At 53.3% G+C, this 24,035-nt stretch overlaps 3 protein-coding genes across 11 annotated transcripts in view; 1 reads left to right on the top strand and 2 right to left on the bottom strand.

Annotated features, from left to right (window-relative positions):
- The window catches only part of SIDT2 (SID1 transmembrane family member 2), a 553,125-nt gene that overhangs the window by 280,871 nt on the left and 248,219 nt on the right, over positions 1-24,035 (bottom strand). The gene's annotated exons all lie outside the window — the stretch shown is intronic.
- The window catches only part of PAFAH1B2 (platelet activating factor acetylhydrolase 1b catalytic subunit 2), a 497,498-nt gene that overhangs the window by 273,201 nt on the left and 200,262 nt on the right, over positions 1-24,035 (bottom strand). The window lies entirely within an intron of this gene.
- The window catches only part of CADM1 (cell adhesion molecule 1), a 140,051-nt gene that overhangs the window by 7,636 nt on the left and 108,380 nt on the right, over positions 1-24,035 (top strand). For 4 of the 9 annotated variants that reach the window (XM_062608540.1, XM_062608534.1, XM_062608536.1 and 1 more), the window contains exon 1: positions 7,403-7,556. The exons of 1 other annotated variant lie outside the window; for it this stretch is intronic. In XM_062608540.1, coding sequence (XP_062464524.1) covers positions 7,436-7,556 — 121 coding nt within the window. In that variant the 5' untranslated portion in view covers positions 7,403-7,435. Of the gene's footprint in view, positions 1-7,402; positions 7,557-24,035 lie in introns of those variants that run through there. 4 more of the 9 variants (XM_062608544.1, XM_062608543.1, XM_062608542.1 and 1 more) reach the window with 1 other exon arrangement.

Raw genomic sequence — 24,035 nt, 5'->3', positions numbered from 1 at the left:
CTTCCTTCTCCTCCTCCTCCTGCTCTGGATTTTTCCCATCTTGTGCAGAAAAATGCAGCTGGTCAGCTTGACAAGTGGAAACTGTAGCTTTGTCATTAATGCGCAGCACTGAAACAATGATGTATGGCTGGCGATAGATCATGTTGGGTTTCCGGAGAGCAGGGAAGATGAAGGCATGAGACTAATTCATGATGCATGAACACATTGATCTTCCCAGCTCTGAAAATACAATGTAATGAACCCCTGCTAACAGATCATTTTTGTGCCGCTGCACTTCACTAATATCTAATGATTTCACCTTGCTCTGAGATAAAATATAATTGTATGGGAGTTCCAGCTTTGTTCTTTAATACTCGCGTAGACTTAACGAATTATGTTTTCCTCTGGAGTTGTCGGCAAGTTGAGACAAGCTTACAAAAGCCCTGCAATTACTGGGCTAGGATGCACCTTTAAACACGGCGTGTGCGGGTGTGCGTAGTGGCGTCTGCTGGGGATGCGGTGGTTTCATGTGCAGCCTGTGCATGTATGCTCTGAGGATGCTGAGGAGCGGGTGGCCGTGCTCGGGGGTTACCGGGTCTCATCCATCCCATGAGGGAACAGCAATACCTGTAGATGCTCTCACTTGCAGCACCCCTGCCGGTGAGCTGGAAGCACAGCGAGCCTTTTGTTATTTCCAATACTGCACAAGCATCTTTGTCCATAAGCAAACGCTGTCTCCCTTCCGAGCCCACGCTGATGCTTGCAGCCCTTTCTGACAGTAAACAGAAGGCTGCTTCTCAGTGGAAAGTAGGGCAGGCGCAAAGGGGAGGACAGGTAACCACTGCCTGCTTACTGGAGCTGCAGCGCTCTGGTTCTGGGGGCCGGTACAACCGGCACACATCCCTGTATCAGCAGCGGGGATGCTTCCAGCCGGGCTGTCAACACCTCCGGCAGCGCGACAGCCCTGGGCTGCCGCGTCTCGCTCCGAGCGACCCAAGCGCAGCAGCGCTTGTCTTGGCATCTTATCTGCAGTCTCCTGTCTGCTGCGTTCGGTGCAGTGACGGGAGCGATCAGGGCGAGCGGGCAGCAAACTCCTGTTTGTTGTGCAGCGTCTGCTGCAGTTGGGGTCCTGGCCCCTGGCTGCGGCTCCCGAGTGCTATCGTAGCGCGAGCAATGAGCAGGAGCCTGCAAATGTGAGCTGAAGGTGAAGATGTTTGGGGATTCTTCAAAGGCAAGCCTTGCTGTTACAAAAGAAGTCAATGGAAATCTAACCGCTCCTGACAGCGAGAGCCGGAGTACTGCTGTTCCTCATTTGAAATTCCCTCTAGGCTAAGTAAGGCTTCTCCTTTCATGTGCGATGTTTGTATCCCTTCTGGGAGACCTTTCCTGTGTACCAGGCTCGGGTACGTGCCGTGTTGACAGATGATTAAGACATGAAGTCTCTTAAATCAGAGGAGCAGCCCAACTTTCGCACTGTGGGCTCAGGTGTTTACCAACACCGTTTTTATCATCTCAGCCCGACTTTGAGGTTTGGGACTTGCTGCCTCTTGCAGCTCAGGGTGTCCCTAGCAAAGCAGATGCTGAAGGGAGCAACAGACCGGAGCTGTACATGTGAGATGCCGGAGGGAAAATCAGGTCTTTGGTGGTAGCAGTGTATTTATAGTGATGATCTGAGTGGATTTGCTGTAGAAGCAGCCTCACAAGGTTTGGTTTGGGGTGACGAGGAGCAGAAGGTTCCCCCATGCTCCCTGTCCCCTCCAAGGAGACCCTGGGGAACCTGCTGCGCCTTTTGGATGTCTGTGATGCCCGAGGTTGGTCGGCGTCGCTGTGTCGGGTCCATGCAGGGTTTGGGGAATGCAGGTGGGGCAGGCAACACCCACCAGGCAGCTTGTGGTGGGGAGAGACTGCTTTCGATGGGATCAAAAAGGCTTTTTTCTTCCCAGCGTCTCCTGTAGGGTAACAAGCAAGCCAAGCCCCCAGCACTGGCTGCAGTGCCTGTCTGGAGCAGCACGGGAGCTTCCCTACAAGCAGGGCTGCAGTTCCCTGGCACGTGTTTTGGTGGCTTGTGTGTCCCCCCCTCGCCGTGGTCTCCATGTCTGGACTCCTGCAGGCACTTTTCTCCTATAAGAATATTAAACACATTTAAAACACACTTAAATGCTAATGCGAAGCCTGAAAAGAGGATGTCAAGCGTGAGAGGCGCTCAGAAGACAGGATGTCTCTGTAGAAGGGTTTGACCCCGGTAATCTAATTTGCTTTACGTTTCAAATGATACTTCATTCTCTTATTATAAGGCTCTGTGTCATTGGCTCATAAAGAGTACAATTTCTTGTCTTCCAATTGTAATAAATCCAACTCAAGCACCCTCTTGATTTGAAATTTGTCACAACAACACGCAGAGGGCACAGTTCCCGAGTTTTATGGCACGGGTGCATTAGAGACTCATCTGCAGGAAAGATGATGCAAGACTATGAAATGATTTGTCCCTCTCCTTTCTCAATTAGATCTATGCTTCCAAAAAAATAAGTACCCCCCCATCCTAAATTATAGCGTATTCCTCATTATCCAGCAGTAAAAAGGTTAGACTGGCAGGGGAGCCAGGCTGGCGAGGTTTGTCTTGCTTTCTCCTCACGCTAGGGAATGATCTGGTTTCTTTAAAACCATCTGAAAATATTTCAGCAGACATGGGAGCTTAACCTTTGTGCTTGGAAGTATTGGAGATGATGGAAAACCCATCGCTGTTTTGTGCATGCATGTGACGGGCACTAATGCACCCGCGTTGCCGAGCGATGTGTGTGGTGCCAGCGGGGCTGGGTCTCAATGGACAGGCAGGCTCGAGGTGGTCGGTGCGAGGGAGGTCTGGGGTTGCATTGCAGCGGTGCAGAGGGGTTCTTGGCCTGTGTTTGCCCTGGCAGGGGTCTGCTGGTGGCACGGCAATGCTTTTTTTGGACCCTGTTGAATAAACACACACAGAGGCTTTGCTCAGAGAGGACTTTTTCACTTTTAGCTCTTGTTGTTCCTTGGGGGGGGTTGGGTTGGGTTTTTTTTTGGCTGGTTTTTTTAAACAAAGGTTTGAGGCGAGCAAAACCTCCCGTCTGCACGGCTCTTTATTAAAAGATGAAAAGCTGGAGTTCACAGGAGTTAGCATTAAGTCACAGTGCGCAGCAATCGAAGGTATTCACTGGCTGGGGACTCTCTCTGTTTATTTCAAACACCCTTTATCATTTGGTTGAAAGAGCGGTGTTCTCTGTAAAGCTCTGCCAATTGAAAACAGGATCAGATAATGAAGACTGATGCTGCACTGATGACAGCCCCTCCGATCCTCAATAGGGTTTCTCCAAAATCAAAAGACTTTTTTGTCTTATTGTCACACTTGTGGCTTCAAAATAATTAAATTTAATCTTTTAGCTTCAGAAACAAAAATGGAAATCTAAAGCCAGCTCCCCCCACTCCGTGTGCAGGGGAGACAAAGCAAATGCAAATACGCAGTGGGTGTTGGGAAAAACTTTGTACATTATAAAGGAAAACACTGTCCTTGTGGTGGGTGCCAGCACCCACACCTTACAGTGACCACATTACCGCGCCCGGTGAGTATGGCTGTGCCGTGGCGTGCCCGCGGCGCTTGTCCCATGGGAATTACAGTCATGTATGCGTTGCGTTCGTCTATTGTGTTAGCACTGCTGTTCTCCAGAATCACTTTGAAACATGCCGTCTTTTCCAGACCAATCCAAAGCCTGATGCTTCTGGGTCCCTGTGTGCGTGGCGAGGGCCAGACAATCGGACACAGCCCAAAACCTATGCTGAGCATGGGGCTCCAGTGTCCCAGCTCCAGTGCAGGAGGATGTGGGCTCTGAGCAGGCAGAGATGCTAGCACTGATGGGCTGGATGACACAACATCCCCTCCTCCCTTGGTGACAGTGAGCTGTGTTTGATGCTTCAGCATCCGTTTTATGCCTTTTAAAATGCTGAACAAATTTGTTGTTCATCACAGTGGGAGGCAGAGGAATGGAATCTATCGGGAGCTATTTGTACTGTAACTAAAGCCCCAAATTTATGGGGGGGGGAGAGCGTAGCGAGAGGCGACTTTGTCACAGTACGTGGAGGAAGGGAAATTGGGCTTTGAGGTTCTGCCTGCTCTTTGAAGCAGCCATGCCGGGTTCCCAGGCTGGGGACAGGTACAAGGAGCTGCTCCAAGGCTCCGTTGAGCAGCGTGGCCCACCAGGGAAGTGCTGGATGCCTGTCAGGCGAGCCGTTAAATCCCGAATGCTGTAACTTGATTATTCCTTCTCCGGGTTCCTTTTGCAAACTCCTGCATTCTCCGAGTTACACAGGATTTAGCCCCACGCTGCCTTTCATGTGAATTGTGTGGCTAAACTTGCGTGCAGCTCTTTGGAAATCTCAGAGCCGGCTCTTTCCCCAAGATCGACAACTGTTTCATTCCTCTTGACAGAATACGTAGCAGGAACAAACACTGCCATTCCTGGAGGAATCTTTTTGGTCGCAGTCTCTATAGCACCTTTAATCTGAGGCTCAAAGAGCCGCTGAAGAATGGCGAGTCCCATGGTACCTGCAGAAGGGAGATGCTGCTGTGCGGGTTCTTTTTCCCTCCTTGGTTGATGTGGGAAGGAATGGCAAAGGCAGGGGACTTGGTGGAAGGCCACAGTGGCCAGTGAGTACTGTTGGTTCCCTTTCATGAGATTAAGACAAGGTAATTGATCATTGGCTTTGTAAACCCATCTAAACCAGACTCCTGCTGCAGCTTCTGCAGAGGATCTAATTGATGTCAGTTACTTAAAATCAGGCACCAGCTGGGTGATGCTGTGTCCTCTGATGCCATTCCCAGGGTGGTGGCAGCAGGACTGATGCCAGTTTGTGCTGGGACTGGTTCAGTCTCTGGCTGGAAGCATTATCAGCAACCACAGCTCATCCACACACCTATGGCTTCTGTTGCCAAACATCATTGCAGGCACATCGAAACGTGCGGTCCAGGAAGGAGGAGCTCCAGGTGCATTTAAATCTGTCTGAGAGGGGCTCAGCTCTGCCTCTGGCAGTGCCACACTTTGGAGTTCTCATAGCTAAGTTCATTTTTCAAGTTCATCTTTGCTCCTGATTTGAATGCTGAATTAACAATTGATTATCGGCTCTAAAATGCAAACCCACCATCTGGTCTCTGAGATGCGCTCACTGGCGGCTGGGGAAGCTGGAATGGCACATGTGAAGGATCTTTGCAAGTGGCACAGGGAGCTCAGGGAGAAGCTCCTGCTCTCACAGCCTCTGCAAAGTGGGTGAGGAACATGGTCTGTCCCATGGGCACCCCTGAACACACTGCCTACATGGAGCTGTGTCACCGCATCCCACCACGCCAGTGGTACTGAGGCTGGAGCATGGTCCTGGGTACTCCTCCATCACTGGCTCCTCGCCCCAGGTACTGATGGTTGGGTTTTCCGAGGACTGTGGCTTGCTGGAGCAGCTTCCCAGCATCCCGCACCCCTGTCAGCATCCCTTGGGAGATGTCTTGGAGTGAGCCACAGCAACGGGTGGCTGTTTGTCAGTGGGATGTGCCACCTCGTCCCAAGCTGCCTACTACGTTCATGGTCAGGTCACAACCCTTCTGTGCCCCCCCATTCCCACCAGCGCTCCCGTGCCAGCTGCTGTCCTGGGACACGGCCACTTGCTGTACCACAGCTTCCACTCAGCACCCACTTCCACTTAGCAACCGCTGAACACTCTGTGACAAATAATCCAGGGCTAAGCTTTCAGGACAGAGGAAATCGTTTTCCTCTTGGTATTAAAGTCGATGCATAATGGAAAGCAGGAAGACGTTTCCAGCAGGAACACGGCCAGCTTCAGTGCATCTCGAGTCCCTTTCTGTCTGCTGAACGAGACGGGGGAGGTTAGAGAAGTCATTTCCTAGAGTTCAGGATTTGCAATTTACATTCTCTAATCTCCCGGCCATTTAGCAGCAGATAATTTGTCATGGTTTGTTTTAGCTGTTGTGATATTGATATTTATTATGCAAATTGTATTTCCTACTACTTATTGTTCTGCGCCCTATGAATACTTAAATTATTATAAACCTTTTTAGTTAATGCAGGTTGCCTGTCGGCTGATGGCTGAGCCGCAGTGGGCTGTGATTGTGCGGTGCTGCGCAGAAGGGGTTGACACAGGGAATCGGGGGAGAAGCAGGATAGTGGGTGCCTGATGCTGCGAAGGAAAACAGAGCTTCTCAGCCAGCCCGTGTTGGGCTCAGGTCCTGCTGGAGAGAGGGGTTTGGTGTCCCAGGCCAAGGGAAGTGCTTTATCCCGTACTGGGGGATGCATCTGGCTCAGTTATGGGGTTGTGGTTGATTATGGTGACCTGAAACTCTGCTCTCATGGCACTCATTGAGTGGGATGGAGAGTTGTTGGGCATGGCTGTGGAGCAGGAAGGCTTTCCAGCACGCGAGAGGCTCTGTGTTGCAGTGGTGAGGGTCACTGGTGAGTGGGGACGCTCCGAGCCGAGCCCCAGAGCTGCGTTTGGCATTTTCTCAGGCTCTGGTGCCATGAAACCAGCGTGGTTTCATGCTCCGGTGTGTGAAAGCTCTTCCCAACCCCACGCCGTGACTCAGTGCTCGCCCCCGGTGGTTCCTGCCTTTGGGTGACAAAGTCAAGCTGACATCTCGCTGCCTCCGAGCCTAATGAGCAGCGGTGGCAACGGTGGCATCCTCTGCTTTCCCCCACTCATGCTGCTGGTGGAGGCCTTGGTATTCTGGGTGTCGTGGGTGGTGGGAAGACCTGGTCCCTCCCGGCATGGCGGACGGGCACGGACCGGGTGCTCCGGTCTCCACTGATCAGTGCAGGGTCGGTACGTTGGTGGTCTGCTGCCCATCCCCTCGGTTTCAGGATGAAAACCCCGCAGGAAGGCGCAGTTTCACGCGGCCGCTGCTCAGCCCCCGCCGCCGCTGCCGGTGCCGGTGCCCTCCGCCGGGGGGTGTCCGGGCTCCCCCGGAGCCGGGGAAGGCTCAACACCGCCTCCAGCGGCCCGGGATGCTCGGGGGGGGGAGAGCCAAGGACAGCGGCGGGACCGGGACGAGATTGCGGGGTGTGTGTAGGGAGGAGGGCTCCGGGGGGTGCTCGCGCAGCCCCGCCGCCTCTGTCCCTGTCGGCGGGAGTCGCGATAGGTGGCGGAGCGCAGGGAGCGTGGGGGTTTGTTCAGGTGCGGGTTCCATTGTCTGTGGCGCCGTTCGGGGGGGCGCCGGCTCCCTCCCGCTCCGGGGCTCCCAGCGCCTCCCGCATCCCGGCGCGCCCGCTCCCAGCGCCGCACTTTGCCCCTGGCGCGCAGGGCGGGAGGGGGGGCGGTGGGTGCAGGGGGGCGTGGCCCGCCGCGGTCCCGCCCCTCGCTGACGCGCACGCATCTCATTACGGTGTCGCGCGGTCGGCGGTGCCGGCGCGCGGGCAGAGCGGAGCCGGTGCCGGACATGGCGGGTCGCGCCCAGCGCAGCGCCGCGGGCCCCGCGCCCGGCCTCCCCCTCCTCCTCCTGCCGCCGCCGCCGCTGGTGCTGCTGCTCCTCGCCGCCGCCGCCGCCCTCATCCGCACAGGTACGGCCCGGCCCGGCCCGGGGGGCACCGCGGGGCCTGCGGGGAGGGAGCGGGGCGGGCGCGGGGCGCGCTCAGGAACCGCTCGGTCCGCGCTGGCCGCGCCGCTGCCTCCGGGCCGAGCCCCGGCGCGGTCCCCGGGGTCGGCGGCCGCTCACCCGCGCGTGTCGGGGCGGCGCGGGCGGACGGTTGCCATGGAAGCGGCTTCTCCCGCCGCCCCTCGGCTCGTCGGGCGGCCTCGCAATTAAGCGCTAATTACGGTGCGCGCCCCCCCGGTGCGCGGGGTGGGGGGGGTCGGGAGCGGCCGCACCGCGCGGCGCGGAACCTGTTGGAATCTGAGCGCAACTCGCGGGGCGCTTCCCCGTCCCTCCCGCCTTCCTGCCCTCGCCCGGCAGCGCCGGCGCCGCCCTCCCCGGAGCCCCCGCGGCGATCGCCCCGCTCGGAGGCTTCGGGCGAAGCGGGCGTCAAGCGAACGGCGCTCCCCGGGTCGGGCTCCCCCAGCCCGTGGCTCCTGGGGAGCGCACCCCGGAGCCTCCGCGGCCGCCGAGTGCCCCCGCTCCCGGCCGGTGGCGCTGAGCCGAGGAGCCGCAGGAGGGACCTGGGCTCGTGGCCGAGGCTCCGGTGGCTGCGTCCCCCCCTTCGCGGCACTTTACATGGGCAGCGTGTCCCTGGGGAGGCACAAGGCTCCCTTCAGTGCCTCCCGCGGCCGGAGCGCCGGGCATCGTTTGCCCGGGACGCAGGGGAAGGAACAAGAGGGCCATTGAGTGGGCTGCAGCAGTTCGCTAATGGGAGAAGGGGGGATAAAGGAGCAGGCAGCTTGGCCGAACAAAGAGCTTTATTCACAGCCGTGTCGTACGCGCTCTCCCGGGCTTCCCCGCTGGCCTGTCTGGTGGGATTGGGGCGGGGGAGGTGGGGTGAAGCCGGTGTCGTTCTTATCCCGTTCCCTCTCTGCGGGAGATCCGCATCCTCCAGCCGGGGCTTCTGCCCAAGACTGGCTCCGATGATGGAAGCGGCTCCTTCCGTGGTCTCGGAAGTGCTGAAGGGTGGCTCTGTTCTCTGAATCCGGCCGTTCCGCAGCCCGGAGCTCCCGTGCAGGGCAACCAGGAGCGATGGATGGATGGATGGACACCAGCCATGGGGATCAGCTCCTTCCACCGCGCGGGGAAGCGCTCGAATCGCTTCGGTGCAGCTCGCTGGCACCTAGCGGCAGACGCCCAGATGTTTACGTAGTTGCTGTGTTCTCCTCCTAGTTTTCCAGGGAGATATTTGGTGGCAAGGTGCTTTCTGGGGAAGTTGCCTTTGCTTTAGCTCGATGTGTCTTCAGTTTCCCACGGGCTCGACCTGGAGACCTGCTGCTGCGAGATGCCCCAATAAAAACAAAAGCCCTGTTGCAAGACAGCCACCTCCGTGCTTTGTTTTGCTGCCTGACCCTATTAATGCCTCGCCTCCCATTCCGAATCCTTTCCTAAGAGCAGTTTTAACTGCGGGCTGGTGCCTGCAATGGCCACCTAGCTAACGGCACGGCAGCACGGCACGGAGCAGCGCGGCAGCTTGAGAGGAACAAAAGCAGGGCTGGACACCACTGCAGATGGCTGCGCCCGACTGTGCCGGGGCTTTTTCAGTGGTGAATTGGGATCGTGATGCTCCCAGGGGAAGATGCCTCTCCTGTGCTCGTGGTGCTCCGCTGTGGATCACAGGATAAAATCCTGGAGCTCCTGCTTTACCGCCGTGCAGACAGAGCTGCCTTTGCGCCGAGGAGCTCGACGTCGTGTTGTTGTTTTTAATCCCCCCGTTTCAGAGCTGTGATTTGTGAGCTCCGGTGGGCTCGGAAGACAAAATGAGCGCTGTGGCAGTCACGCCTGGCGCTGATTGCAGCGCTGTCACTGCGTCTCCTGTATGGGCTCTACCTGAGGCACAACAGTGCTAACGCCGGATCACCACCGCGAGGTCCGGAGCGGGTCGTGGTGGCTTTGCCACCCGTGTTCGCTGGCAGTGGCAACAGGCAGCGCTTGGACTCAGCTTAAGCTAAGCCGGTAACTCAGCGTGGATCTGTGCCTTTTCATGGCGCTTTTCTATCTGGTCTCCGTGCTTTACAGTTAATTAAACTTCACAACGCTTCTGCAAAGGAGGGAGAGGGCTGAGGAGCGATTTCAGCTACTACGGAGAGGCGGGTGGAACGCAGCATCCTCCTGATGGTGCGGAGCAGCAGCGCAGGCACTCCAGAAACAACAACTTCTCAGCCAAGGCCACGGGAGGCGTTGGGAGGCGGCACCGGCACCGTGCTGCAGCCCAGCCATGGCACAGGCTCTGCATCCACCGACATCACCCCAGCCCTGTGCCCGGACTAGGACCCCCTTGGAGGCAGGGAGGGCTCCTGCTGCAGCTGTGTCCTGCCAGGCTCCTTTGAAACACAGAGCAGTTTCCTTTGTGTGCCCGGTTCCTGGCGTGCCGAGCTCCGGTGTTGACACACACGGCTGCGTTCTGCCTGCACCGCAGCGCCGAAGGAGCGCAGCGAGGCAGGGGCTGGTGAATACAGGGATCCATCTGGGTTGCAGCTTGGACTCATTTGTCTTGCATGTAGGTAGTTGAGCTCAGGTTTATGAGTGTGACAATCTGGCTGGGAAACCACTGCCAAGGAGGCTCCCGGGGACGGGATGACTGGGAGACAGCTCTGCACGGAGCCGGGGTGGTTGCCAGCCCTTTTGGCTCGGTGGCCGCCCTCGATGCTTGCTGACTGTGGGCTGTTCCTCTGCTGTGTGTCTGGCAGAGGGGGCTCTGTGCGGGGGGCCAGGAAGAGCTGAGCTCCTCAGGGACCCCGGGTTTATCAGCGGCTGCTTGCTGTTCTCTTTGTTTGCCTTTCCCAGTGTGTAAATACAGGCGGGTTCGTAACCAAACAGCTCTGGCTCCATCACCCCGGTGGCTTGGCATGCTGTCCTCCGGCCAGGCTGGGACTAAAGGTGGGTGCCTTCAGTTGGCCGTGGTCTCTGCCCTATTGCTAGACTGAAAATGGGTCAGGTCTTTAACCCTGCATCTCCCCGAGGCCATCGGAATGAAACATTTCGTTCAGCCTGGATGTGCCCTCTGTTTAAATGGACCATTAAATGCTCCCAAGGATGCGTTTGCTCAAAGAAAACCCTTTCTCATACTGCACATAAGCAGATTTTTCTGGATGCTTCTGTGTAATGCCTGTTTTCCCAGGGATTATTGTCACACTTCTCAAAGGGGTTTTGCCAACCTGTTCCTCTTGTGGTTTCTGGCAGCACCTGGCAGTACTTCTGTCTGGAATGCAGGGGCTCCCTTCTGTATCCAAAGTTAAGCAGCGTTCTGTGGTGCAGGGAGATGGGATTTTAGCAGGCTCCAGGGGCTGTGAGCGTGGTGCGGGCGGGAAGCCTGCAGCATTCACTGGAGCTGGAATTTGGCCAGTAAGTAAATACTTATGCAGTGGTTGAAGAGCACAGGCAAAGCTGGACACGCAGCCGGTATCTCTGCTGAGAAACTGGATGCTACGTGGTAAAAACCAGCCCAACACAAACTGAGAGTCGTGTCTGCTTCTGTGGGGAGCATCGTGTGCTGTTCCCCGTGGTGCAAACCCACCAGCGCTAAATAAAGAGGCTCTGCTTGGAGACGGGCGCTGGGGGAGAGACCCGAGGTGGGATGGTGTAATTACTGGTGGTGTGTTCGTGTTTAGGCTGCTCAGATCAGCTGCTTTGCTGGGCTGTAATTGCGTGCCGAGCTCGCAGCTGCTGCTGTGGTGAATGGGGAGCCCCACCACAGAACACTTTGAAGGTTGGCCAGCGTGGGGTGGGATGCTGCGGCGTGCCCGGCGTCGAGGGAGCATGCTGCTGGGATAGGGGATGTTTGCCCCTGTGGCTGGTCTTTGTGAAGGGGAATGCCACGAGGCTTCAGTCCAAGCTCTGGTACTTGAACCCAAGCCGTTGACTGGGGCGCGTGGTGGTGCACGGTGGCCGTGCCGAGACGAGCTGGCGTTTGTGGCCAAGCCACTGGCTGCATTTAGATACTGCAGCTTCTAATCTGCAAGGGCAGGAGGAGCCCCAGCTGGAGGGGTGTGGGTCAGGCAAGCTCCTGCAAGGACCCTGGTTTCTCTCGGCTTTTTTCCCTATAATAACAGTTCTCCTCCTCCCTGGTGTATTTGCTGCCTGTTGAACTTGTCGGTTTTGCTGCCCTGTGGCACATCAGGTTCTTGCCTTAAGTCTTGTGGCACTGGATTAGGTGCTTAGGGAGCCCCCCCACCTCGCTGCATGTGGTCAGTGGCTTTCTTGTTCTATTTAAGAACTTTCCTTGGCCTGCACACCCAGTTATTTTCAATCAGTGACATTGCTTGGTGGGGCTGGACCAGTGTGCTGGTTTCACCTATGGGTTGGTTTTAATCTGTTGTGATCTGAGGTTTAAGAACTTAGGTATTGAAAACATTCTGACTGTACTGAACTCTCAAGGTGATTCTTATCAGGAGACTTGAGTCCCCATTAAGATGCCAGTATAAAGGATCAAAGTGATGCTTAAGCATATCTCTACTCAGAAACAGAACTTTTGCAGGCTGTGGCTTAACTGAGACATCTCTTTCGTTTTGATCTTTGGGCTGGGTTTTGTCCCTGGAATGGCTGGCACCTTCTCGGTGTTGTCCACTTGGCAATGGTCGCATGTGATAGCTGCTGTGTTCTGGCAGGTTTTTGATGGGTTTGAGTTGGTGTTTTCACCTCTAAATACTGAAGAGAAAATGGGCTCTTAGCAGTGCGTGACAGTGGGCACTTTCTCAAACCCAGGGCTATGTGTGGCGGTGGGCAATGGTTTTGTTGGAACCTCACTGCCTCTGCCAGGGCCGGCTGTGCAGCTTGCCCTGAGCGCAGACGTTGCTGGCTTGCTCCTTCACTAGGAGGGCAGAACGGTGGCACTTGTGTGATGTTCTCAGGGGTCCTTGGCTAAGCAGTGGGAGCAATGGGGGACGACGAGGAGCAGGGGAATGTGAGCGAGGCTGTGGGAGCCAAGGATGCCTGCAGGGCCGGCATCGCCTCCAAAAGTTGTCCTTGGGCTTGACAAGTGTTGGGTATATAAAGCCCTGGGTTCAGGTTACAGCAGCACATGAATCTCTGGTCTCGTTGTGTCCTTTTTTAGCAGCATTAGTAAGTGCTTGACTGTGATTTATAATCTCTTCAAAGGTCTGCTTGCAGAATGGAAATGTCATTGTGTTCCCTAAGCCATCGGTGGGTCTCTGGGTGGGCTCTGGCAGTGGTGGATGCCCCTCACAAAGTTGTGCTTCAGTGCTCATCCAGACCACCTCGGCTCTCTACAGCTTGGACCTGAGATACCTCAAAGGCTGATGTGGAAGCACTCCTTTTTGGTAGAGCAGTAATGCTGTGCATCTCATGAGCTTTTCCCAGAGAGCATGAGACCAAGCTGGGACTTGGCAGGCTGCAGCAAGAGAGGTCCAAGAGCAGCCACTTCATTCTAGCCCTTTGCAGTGCATATCCCTTCTCCAAAGTGTGACAGGCAAGAAAGAAATATGAGGCAGCGCAGTGACATTCCCCTGCTCCCCCCGTGCAGTAATAGAAATACGAGTCTGAGTCTGCAGCATCAAAAGAGAGATCAGAGTAATCGGATCAAGCATGAGAAACTGCTTGTTGCCGCTTTTCTGTTTTTAAATGAGGCTGCCTGGCAGCTTCCCTCGCAGAGCACTCTTAAATATTAGGGATGTTAAGCTCTGGAGCTGGGGTTGCAGCAAAGTAGGGCTCTGCTGAAACTGGGCTAGGAAGAAAGCTTCCTTTGGCAGCTGAGCGTTAACGTGTAGCCTCCGGGCTAATGCTCAAAGCTGAAGGAGCCTTGTGCCCTCCCAGCCCTTGTTCTGTATCTGAGCAGTGGGATGCTCCTCCTTAACTCTGCTTGCAAGGAGCGTGCTCTCACCTTGTGTGTTTTATCTCTGCAATGCTTCTCTGGGATGCTGATGCTTCGGTGACCTGGAGAAGGCACCGGGGCTTCCTGAAAGCTGTTCCCTTCCCTGCTGCCCCGGCATGGAATGGGATTGCTCTGGGGCAACGGCTGCCTTTGGTCCATTGAAGGTGTTGAGACTGTATGGCTGCAGGGAGAGCTGCTGGCTGTGGTTCATGGCTGGGCTGCAGAGACTTCTCCTCTTCACATGGCTTGTCTCCATGCTGGCTGGAGACCCCACCTGGGCATCACCCCAGTCCTGTGCGGTTGCTCTGTGGTGTTAGAGCAGTCACCTCCCTACACGGCTGTGAAGCTTTAGTGCCTTTGGTCGCACAGTGGTGTTTGCTCAGGCATTTGGCGTGGATTAGCTCACTTGGCTGAGGGTTGTAGGAGAATGGAAGTACCCATTTCTTTGTTCTCCTCAAGCAGAAAGCGATGCTGGATGCTGTGGTGAGATGGCTTGTGCTCAGGGAGGAATTTTGGCTTCGGGGGGGGACCGCTGTGCTCAGGACTGCTCTGAAAGGTGCTCACAGTGTCTTTTGCATCGTTGTTTCAGGAGAGGGGTTTGTTAGGACAGTGATGCAGTTGGACAAGCCCAGGCTGCTCAAGCATACAGGGCAAACACAAGCCCTGTATTGCTCCGTGGAGGCAGGCTATGAGGTCGGGCAGATAATTCTGATTGTTTTTTTTGCAATGAAGACCTGAAATGTTTGCATTTAGAGAGCTGTACCTGTGGCCTGCTTTGGTGTGGATTTGCATTTGAAGCTGTTTTGCTTGAAAACATGACTTGAGGTGTCTGTACTCCTACCACTTGCCTTGTTGATGCCATTATTCACCTTGGCTGATGTGGAGGTAGGTCATGCTATTAGCAGCTCAGCAGGAGCAGGGAGGCTCCGCGGGGCTGCCCCTCCTGCTTTCCCTGCTCTGTGTAAAGGAAGCTGCTCTTTTGAGCTGACTCGAGGGGAGGCACTGCCATGCGCCGCATGGGTTCTATTTAACAAGCAGGTGTTGCTGCCTTGCTTTAGGTGTGAGTGCCTCTTTAAAGACATTCCTGCCTGGATCGCTCTTCCTGCCTGACTCAGGGAAGGCTTTTGGAGAACTTGATGTTGCTTGATGCCAAGATCCGGAGCAGCGCCGGCTTTGTTATCACTGGCTGCCGGTGACAAACACCAGACCCGTGAGTGCTTGTCACGGAGCGAGCGTCAGCCTGGTCCAGCGGCTCAGGAGCGCTGTTGGGAGCCAGCCTGCTTGCTCGCGATGGGCACAGCAGGAGTTGGAAGCCCTGCTTGCCACGTGAAGCGCTCTGGTGGTGCCGGGCAGAATCTAGGTCGGCCTCACAGCGGCTCCAGCTCCCAGGCACACTCGTGTTCTTGCCACCCTGGTTTATTCCGTGCTGCACAGAGCCCGGCGGAGCTCTGCACGGTTCCTTTGCACGTGCTGCCCGATGGGGGCTCGCATTGAGCACATGTGTGGAGGGTGCTGTTTCCACAGCAGCTCATCCAGCCGGTGTTCCCTGATACTCACTTTCAGGCTGCAGCACAGGATGCCCGTCCTCAGTGCCTGCTGGTGGGTGAAGGGGAAGGTAGATCCCAGCCTGGTTGGTCAGGTTCCTCTCCCTTGCGATGCCTGCACAGACTCCTGGTGGGGATGAGGCAGGACCCATGGAACGTGCTCCTGCTTCTTGCCTGCGATCGCCGCTGGAGTGTGTGTGGATGCATGGGCGATTCTCGTCGGTGTGTAAAACCTGAGTGTAATTTCTCCTTTGTGACTTCACTTCTCGCTTCTGACCTCCATTTTCCAGCAGTTTACAGGCTGCTCAAAATGAAGACCTGTGCTGTGTCGTTAAGAGACCGTATCTGTGGGGTCACTGTACGTGGCCGCTTTTCCTGCTGTATTATTGCAGTTAAGGACCGTTTTCCCTCCTCGTTGCTCAGCTTCTGGTCTGCAGGTGGCTCTGACAGAGACATTGCTCATTAACCTGGTAGGCAGAGCTCCTGAGAGGGACTCCCACGCCGAGGTGTTTGAGCTCCATCCACATTAACAGCTTCTTGTTCGATTTAAAGGTCTTCTGCTCTTAATCGTTCCATAGAATCTTTAGCAAAAGGTCCACGTTTAATCAACTCTCCCCGAATCCATAAGTGGCAGGAATCGCTGCTGCGGCATGTGCAGTGCAGTGGCGTCTTCTCTCGGGAAGAGCACAAATTAAAGCGGGATAGAGAGGAGATTAACACTGCTCCCTTTGGACATCTTCAGGGAAAAGGGGGAGAAGCTTGTAGGCAAGAAATGAAGAAAATGCTTGGAGGCAAATCCCTTATTGCTATGTAAGACTATATAGAGCCTTGTAAACAGAGGGTTTATAGCAAAACCGGTGGTGGAGCTCTTAAATCACTCCGGAGAATTTCAGATGCACCGTTACAGGATGACTGTCCCCTCCAGGCTCTCTGGTAAACTGGATCTCAAACGATAACCCAATGTGATGTATGTAGAATGCAGCTCTGGAAGGTGCCTGTGGTTTGTCAGCTAAAGCTGTCATCTTTTCCGGGAGGGATGTTGAAGTTGGCTAGCGCTGTTGATCTCATTCCTGCCTGAGATGGGGCAGGGTGCCTTTAGTGAGAGCTCTCCTTAAGTAAGGTTTTGGTCTTTGCTATAGGATGGCTTTTTCTTTCATTCTTTGCCAGGACAAACACCTCATGGGCTCGCCGCTGTACTGACAACCCAGCACCCGTATACCATGCCCCCCAGTCTATTTGATGTGACTCTGCCTTGGTTTGCTGTGGTGGACAGGGCTGCTCTGGGTGATAACAGGGGCTGGGGCTCACTGTGTTGCAGGTACCTTGCTCTGCCATCCTCTCTCCAATGTTGTGTATAAATCCCATCTTCATGCAGGGAGTAGCTTGAATTATCCCATGGTAAATAAATAAGGATTAGTAAGCTATTTTAAGGCTGGGCATCTGGCTCTTCCTCTGGAGAGCCCAGTAGACTGCCTGATGGAGTGGGCGTCTGCCGCTCGTAGGGATGAGAGGATTTCACACCGGAATTAATGGGGACATGGGTGGGTGTGCACAGACGAGGGGGACGCTGGTGAGAAAGAGTGTGGATTGTTCCTGCTTCTCCTGGGTTTCACTGCCCAAAGAATGATCGTTGCACTGCAGAGCGTCACTGAATTCACTGGGGAAGGCTTTGGAAAAGCAGCTCCTCTTTGCCATAGATAAAACGTCTTTAAGAAATCCGTGTCCATTAAAGATGCAGTCCCATCCAATGTGGAGGTTTTAATAACGTGGTGTTTTTGTTGTGGCAAAAAATGAGATTCCTCACAGAATAACTTTTCCTTTATGAAGGTCTCGGGAATTGCTCGCTAAACCTCTGGAGAAGTTGCATTTGAATGAACCAGCTAGAGAGTAATTTTTGTCACTTTAATAAGCATAATAAAGCGGAATGTCTTAGGGGGTGAAAAGCGCCTCTGAAATTGGTATCTTTTCATTTTAAATTGGTTCCTGGGATTTACGAGGGATTCAAAGGCAGATGGAGAGCGGAGTGCTCCGGATAGGTATTGAAGCAACTTGTCCTCCTTGTTCTGGGGAATACATGGATCCTGCAGAGGAGAAGCTGTGCTCTCAGGAGCTCTTGTGCCTGGGTTATGGCTGCTGTGGACCGCGGCAGGGAGCCCTGGTTTCCTGTTGCCTTCAGCAGTTTCGGAGGACCATTGGTTCTTGTTCCTTGCTGTAGGTGCTTTTGCATGCTCAGTCTCCTCCTGGAGTGGCTTTTTTCAGCCTTCGTTTGTCCGGATTATCAGCATGCAGGGGAGAGCCGACTTGTATTTACATGATTTAGTTGTAAATATGGTAAGTGTTGATAGATATTGTTGTCATAAGTGCTTACAGCTACTGGACTGATTACTGAATTTCTTATGTGAAAGTCTGCACAAGCTCTGCATACCAGCAGCTTCCCGAGGGAAGCGCGTGCGACGAGCCTGTGGTTTCCATGTGGAAATGAAGCCCAAGATGTGGCTGGAGTGGGGGAATTTATTACATGGGGGAAGCGTGGGCGGGTGTTGTGTGGTGCAGCTGGGGTTCTGAGCCCCTAACAGAGGAAAACCACAAGGTTCCTGTGTTCTGTGGGAGCAGATCCCACTCTGGAGTAGGGTGTTTTGGGACGATGCGTATAGGAATCACCTGTGAGGTTGTACGTGGGGGCTTGGGGTGAGTCATGTTGATTGGGGGCACTGGGGTTGAGGCACCTAAGGCATTATTTACCGGTAGCTTCTTAATTGCCTAAGTGCTCTGCCTGAGCTGCCGTTGTTGAAGAGTATCATCTGCAGGATGCTTTACGGACCTACCTGCATCCCTTAAGTTTCAAAGGAATATTTCTGGGAAACATCTCTCCAAATGCAAAAGGCTGGGATTTGGCAAAATCCTCCCCAGGGGTGTGGATTGCAGAGGGCTCTCTGCAGCCTTAAGGCAGGACTTTATGTTTCCAGCAATCCTTGCTTCTTCAGCATTCCACCAATGGAAGCAAAGATGTGGGGGGTCTAATTTGACGTTTTGAGGTCATGTAAGGTGGGAATGGTTGTGATGTTAAAGAATACAGGGGGAGGAGAAGCAGGTTGTGTGCAGTGCAGAGGGAAGGCATAGACGTGACTGTGCAGCAGCGTGGAATTCCCATGGCCTGGAATTGTCAGAGTTTGTAATTGGCAAGGCAGTGGGTGGAGATGCAGCCGGTCCCTAGCTGCCTAGCTAGGGATGCTGGATGTAGGGCATGAAGTCCTTCCCCGCTCCAACGCGCTTTTCCATGCCATGCTAACATTTAAAGTCCTGTGTGTCTCGCTGTGGCTTGGGCTGGGCAGGAAAACCTGGAGCTGCATCCCAGTTCTCCCACACTGTTTTGTCTTAGCAGCGCTGTATGTGCGAAATGGGAAGCAGCGCTTCCTGCCCGCTGCCTGGTGGATGTGTTCCTGGGTTTAGAGCTGCCTCCTCCGGAGCACAGATGAGTTGGAAGGAGCATCCATTCCCTCGCAGGCAAAGCCTGCCCCCTCGGTGGGAGATGGAGCGGCTTGGCTGTGTTTGAGCCCGGTTTGGCAGTTTGTTTCCTTGAAGCCCCTCAATCCAGGACTGCTTTGCCTTAAGGGGGGAAAAGCAGAAAAAAAGTCTCCTCTCCTGGGGTTGGGCGAATAGGAACCCTGGTACTTAGTATGGGCAGTGTGAGCTCTGCGGAGTCACACATCCAGATGGATTACATGAGGAACTTGACATCTTGTTTAAAAACAAATCATTCATTATGTAGCAATGAATAATCAAGCATTACAGTTTCATCTCTGGAGGTTCCTTTTTTTGGTTGGAATTTTGATAGTTCAGTAATTAAAAGCTGAAAGCTATTACACTGTCTACATGTTGATCAATTGGTAATTAAAAAGTTGATGATAGATATGGTATTTCATGGGACTGGTTTGTTACGATCGGATTTCCTTAGTGTGTTTTGAAAATTGTCATTTAACTTGGCACTTCAGGATTTTTCAATATTCATGGACTATTTGAGTGGAATTTTATAAATGCCTTTCCATTATCACGATTTGCATACAGCAATTTAAAGTCACGGGATCCTTTAGGTTGGAAAAGACTGTTCAGATCATCAGGTCCAACGCAGCACTGCTGTGTCCACCACTAAACCGTGTCCCTGAGTACCTCTGCTCCAGCACTTCAATGTCTTTCTTGGAGTGAGGGGACCAAAACTGGGTTTGAGGTACAGCCTCACCAGCGCCCAATACGGGGGGACAGTCACTGCCATAGACCTTATAAGAGCCATTCAGCTTCTGAGTCTGTACCTGATGTCAAGGTGCTAACTGGGACAGAAGGGACTCTGGGGCTGCTGTCTTGACTCAACCACCTGCGTTTCCCTGCAGCGATGGTTCCTCAGGCTGGGGGTAGGTTGGGTCATTGCACGAGCATCATGGCCCAAGCACAGCCCTGATGCTGTGCCCTCTGCAAGGTGTTCTGTCAAGTGCATGGGTAGGATTCTTAAGGGATTTGGGAATCGTAAGTGGAAGAACTATCAAAATACAATGTGATTTACATTGGAGAATGTTGTGCAGTGGATTAGCAAAGGGACAGGCAGGAGTGGTGAGTGCCGTGGTTGGAAAGCAGAGTGCTGCGTGGCAGTACCAGAGCAGTGAGCCGCATGGGGCACCTTGCCCTGCCTTAGCGCCTCCTGCTCTCAGAGCTTTGGCTGCTCTGCCCATGAGTATTTGAGAAGCCTGTGGGTGCCGAGCCCCTTGCAGTGAGGGAAGGTTGGAGACAGGTTTGATAATACAATCAGGGAGGAAGCAGTGCAAAATGAAGGAAAACTGTGTTGGTAATGGCCTCTGTGATGGAAGATTCATTGCTTCAGGAGTCTAATCTGAGACCAAAATGAAGCCCCAACCTGACACTCTGCCGAGCATAATGCAAGATTTACTGCTCTGCCACACTCCTGAGATTAAAACCATAACAAACAGCCACCCTCCCACCCGCCCTTCCTTCGCTTGAGGAGCTTGGGGGAAACCAAGGTTTTTCTCCTTGCGAGACAAAGAAATGAAGAACTGGTTTTGCTGTGTATTTGTAAAGGCGAGCAGTGGCCTCCTTTCCTTCTGATGCCCAGGGAGCTGGTGAGGCAGGGCTGCTTGGGGTGGCTCTGGTAGTGGTGGGGTGTGATGCTGTGCATGGGAGCATCCTCGCCCCACCGGGGCCATGGCTTTCCATGCGTTGGGTGAGCTCACCTGCAGCTTGCTGGGTTAGAAATGCTTCTAGAGCAGTCCTTGGTGGGGCTGGCACTGAGCCCTACCTGAGCTGCAGCCCTGGCACCCGTTCCCTGGGTTTGGCTTGGAAGCAGAGAGCTGTTGGAGATCACTGCCAGCCTGATCTAGTGGAAAATACCTTCCCATCGCTTCATCTGCCGGCCTCCAGTGAGGCTGGAAGGGGAGGCCAGGCTTCCTGAAGTGGGCACCTGAGAGGACACCTCTTTCAGGTTGTGGCGTCTCTTTCAGGATGCTGCATCTTCAGCACCAGGTTGCTTCCAAGGAGCCAGGAGGTAAAAGCCCCAACGTTGGGCCCCTCAGAAGGGTGACCACCTTCCCTGCTCTCGCCTCTGACTCCTGGGATGTCCTCCTGTGCTCCAGGCCAGAGTGTTCTGCTCCCTCCTGATGCAATAAATGCCTGGAATTGCTTCACCCACTCCCCTGGGACACAGGCAGTGTTTGAAACGGCTGATTCCTGCAGGAGATGAAGACGTGACATCGGTGTCAGTGCCAGCACCTTGGACGTGTTCTGGAGAGCCTTTGGTTTAAAAAGCGCTCTGTCCTTGGACACTTGTTGCTTCTGACAGCTGGTTCCAGTAATTTGTTTTTATAGGGCAGTTTGTAGCAAATGAATGACACATTGAATATTTTCCCGAGATTTTAGATGATCTAAAGAATACTTTCTGCTTTACTAATTGGTAGATAATGCTGAATACATTGATGTTGACATGGGCAAATGGGTTTAAAATGATTCTGAAGTGAGCCTCATTAAAAGATGCTCTAATTCAGTCAACAGGAAGCATCAACTAACATGGCCATGCGCGTGTTCTCTGACCAGATTGCGGCAGCACTGGGGTTGGTGCAGGTCTGCGTTAGTTACAGGCCAGCGCATGGCTGCCTGGGGCTGTTGGGGAGTTATGTTATGTTATAGATGGCAAATTCTATCAGTTGCATTCGTTAGGAGTCAGTGAGTGTGAAAGCTGAGTAATTGGTGATCTTGCACGGCTCCTTGTGGCCTGTGAGCCATCCTCAAGCAGGCGAGGGTGGGGAGGCCTCTCTTCATCCGTTTTTCACTTTAAAGCACTCAAGAGCAATAAAAGCAGCTGTAGCAGTAGATAACTGGGCAGTGTGCTCAGGTTGAGAGGATCCCAAGGTGAGCTTCTTGAAGTTCTGGAGGCAGGCCGTGATTTCGGATGGTTTCCCCAAAAGCTGCTTGTTTCCTGTATTGCGGAGGGGAGATGCGGGCTGGCTGTGGCAGCTCTGGAGGTGAAACCCTGTGTTTCACAAAGCTGGGTGTGATGTTATCTGGAGTGCTGGGAAGAGCAAGCAGAAGTGCTGTATGAGGGCCAGCCGGTGTGTGTTTCTTTTGCTGTGATGCGCAAGGCTTTTGTTGGCAAAGGTGATCGGATCTGAAGATCCTGATGAGCAGTGACAGTCCAAAAGCATCCTGGTTTTAATGCTAAGGAAGGAGATGGATTTTGTTGTCTGCTCAGGTTTGCAGTAAATCACTGTAGCGCCTTGTGCTCCAGGTCCCATTTGTTGTAGATAGGGGGAGATTTTTTACTCACCCAGATTGGGATCTGCCCTTTTTGGGCCTTCCATCAATAAAATGCACTTCTCCCTTTCTCTGCGTATCTATGAAGGATGTTGCTGAGATGTTTTGCAAGGAGCATCTGAAGTTTTGAATTCGTAAAACTGGATTTGCTTAAATCTCTTGTTTTCATTTCCTCAAGATAAATGGGGAAATTGGTGCATGTGGAGCTCTGGCCCAGCCTTAACCCTTTTCTCTTTCAGGGAAAACAAGCTTCTTTAAAGCTTAGGAAATAAGGGAAAGAATGCTTTGGAGACATGACTAACATACCAAATACGTGCTGTATTGCATAAACCTATTATGGGTGTAATGTAATGCTCCCTCTAAAGAGATTCATGGCCGTTGGGGGGAGTGAGGAGCAGTGCTTTTCAGTAAATTGTGGCTGGATGAATGTGTTTTTAAAGTAAAGCAGAGACACTTACATGTCTCTCCCAGCATCACTGTGCTGCTCTGCTGTTGCATCCCTCTGCTTGCAGCGCCTGGGCTGCATAGGAAGCACAGTGTTCACTGGAACGAGGCTAATGGGCCGCATACTTGACTTTGCTAATTGGCTCGGTGTAAAGGAAAAGGTTGTCTGTGCCTTGGTCAGCAGTATTTCAGTCTCAGGGGTGGACAGCAATGCGCTGCGGGTGACTCGAGAAATCACAGTCCCCTTCACAAGTGCAGGATGCGTGTAGGAGCCTCACTTACTCTGTGTGTGTGTCAGCTGTGGGCTTTCCAACCACGCTTAAAGCACTGTGGCATCCAAAATAAGCTCCTGTGCTCCCTGGGCAGCCTCTGTTACTGCATTTCCAAAGCCTGGGGTTCGCATCTAATGTCTTTAGAGTGTTTGCTGGGCAGTTGCACACCGGGAAGGCAGCGTGCTCAGGATCACGGCTGGGATCATGCTGGCAGAGCTGCCGATTGCTTTCCAGACCTTCTTGGTACTGGTGGGATAAACCTGGCAGTCTTTGCTTCTGTCCCCAGTCTGGCCTCCTGTTTTCTGGATAGTTGTGTGTGGTGATGATTTCTGCACCATGTGCATTGAACAGGGCCTCAAATGCTCAAAAGCGAAGAGATTCCTGAAAAAACCCTCAACGCCCCTCAGGAGAACAGGTTTTGCCTTTCCCCTGTTATCATGGAGCTGGATTTTCATTAATGTCTAAAATTAATAAACAGTAGCGTTATCCATTTAGTGTATAATCCCTTCTGCAGATTATGTGTAGCCATAATCAAGGGATGCTTAATGTATTGCATTACCTGGGATATTTGGGGATATTTTTATTAGGCTCAAAGTAATCTGCAAGATCTGATACGAAGAGACACAAAAGGTTAGTTGAAAGCAGACAAGAACCGAATCATTGAATTGAGCAGGAACTGTGTTGTGCAGGCTGTAATGCTCCTTTCTATTCATTGCTGCAATTATAATTATGGAACCCAAAGTATTTAATTGGCCTCGCAGACTCTTCACACTGAATAGATTGCATTGTTACCATTAAAAAAAAGAAGATCCTCTTATGCATTGCAAATACATGTACGTGTTGCTCTCTGGTTCTCAAGAGGTTTCTTTGTTTATGTGATGAGCGATTAGCTGAATTACGGATCTTTCCGATGTTGTGTCAAACTAAAATCAAATGGAAGGAGAATTCTTCCCATGCATCAGATGAAGTTGGGCAGAAGCTTCAAAAATAATGGCCTCAGGCATTAAAACCACCAAAACCAGCATAGTTGGGGCTATTAAAGGAGTTTTCCAAAGTCTCTCGAGTGAAGTCAGAACTTGGAGCTGATCGCCCTGATTCCTGGGCTCAGCACGGCCGAGTATGAGCTTGCACCCGCTGGTCCCCACCAGTATCGTGCCAACCAACACGTGCACTAGAGGTTCAGACACCTCTAGAGATTCTCATCCTGGGCAGGGCTGGTTGACACAGCCGTTTGTGGAGCCCTTGGGGCTGTCTTCTTCTCCCTCTCCTGCCTAACGCCCTGCCCAGTATCAGTGTTCCGTGATGCTCTGGGTTAACGTGGTGCTGCCCATTGGCTGGGGACCCTGCTGCGCAAGGTGCCTTCTCCTTACCTGGATCAGCTCAAGTCATTGTGCTTTACCCAGCTTTGCTCCTTGTGTATTGTGTGTGAGACAGGCAGGTTTAATTACAAAGCAGTAATTCCATCCGCAAGGCTCTAGTGAGCCCTTCCAGTGCAGGGAAAGCCT

This window comes from Pezoporus occidentalis, unplaced genomic scaffold (genome assembly GCF_034315485.1).
Source record: "Pezoporus occidentalis ecotype Australia unplaced genomic scaffold, CSIRO_AGI_Poc_V1 ctg130, whole genome shotgun sequence".
NCBI classification, from domain to species: Eukaryota; Metazoa; Chordata; class Aves; order Psittaciformes; family Psittacidae; genus Pezoporus; species Pezoporus occidentalis.
This window is presented reverse-complemented; position numbering and strand designations above follow the sequence as displayed.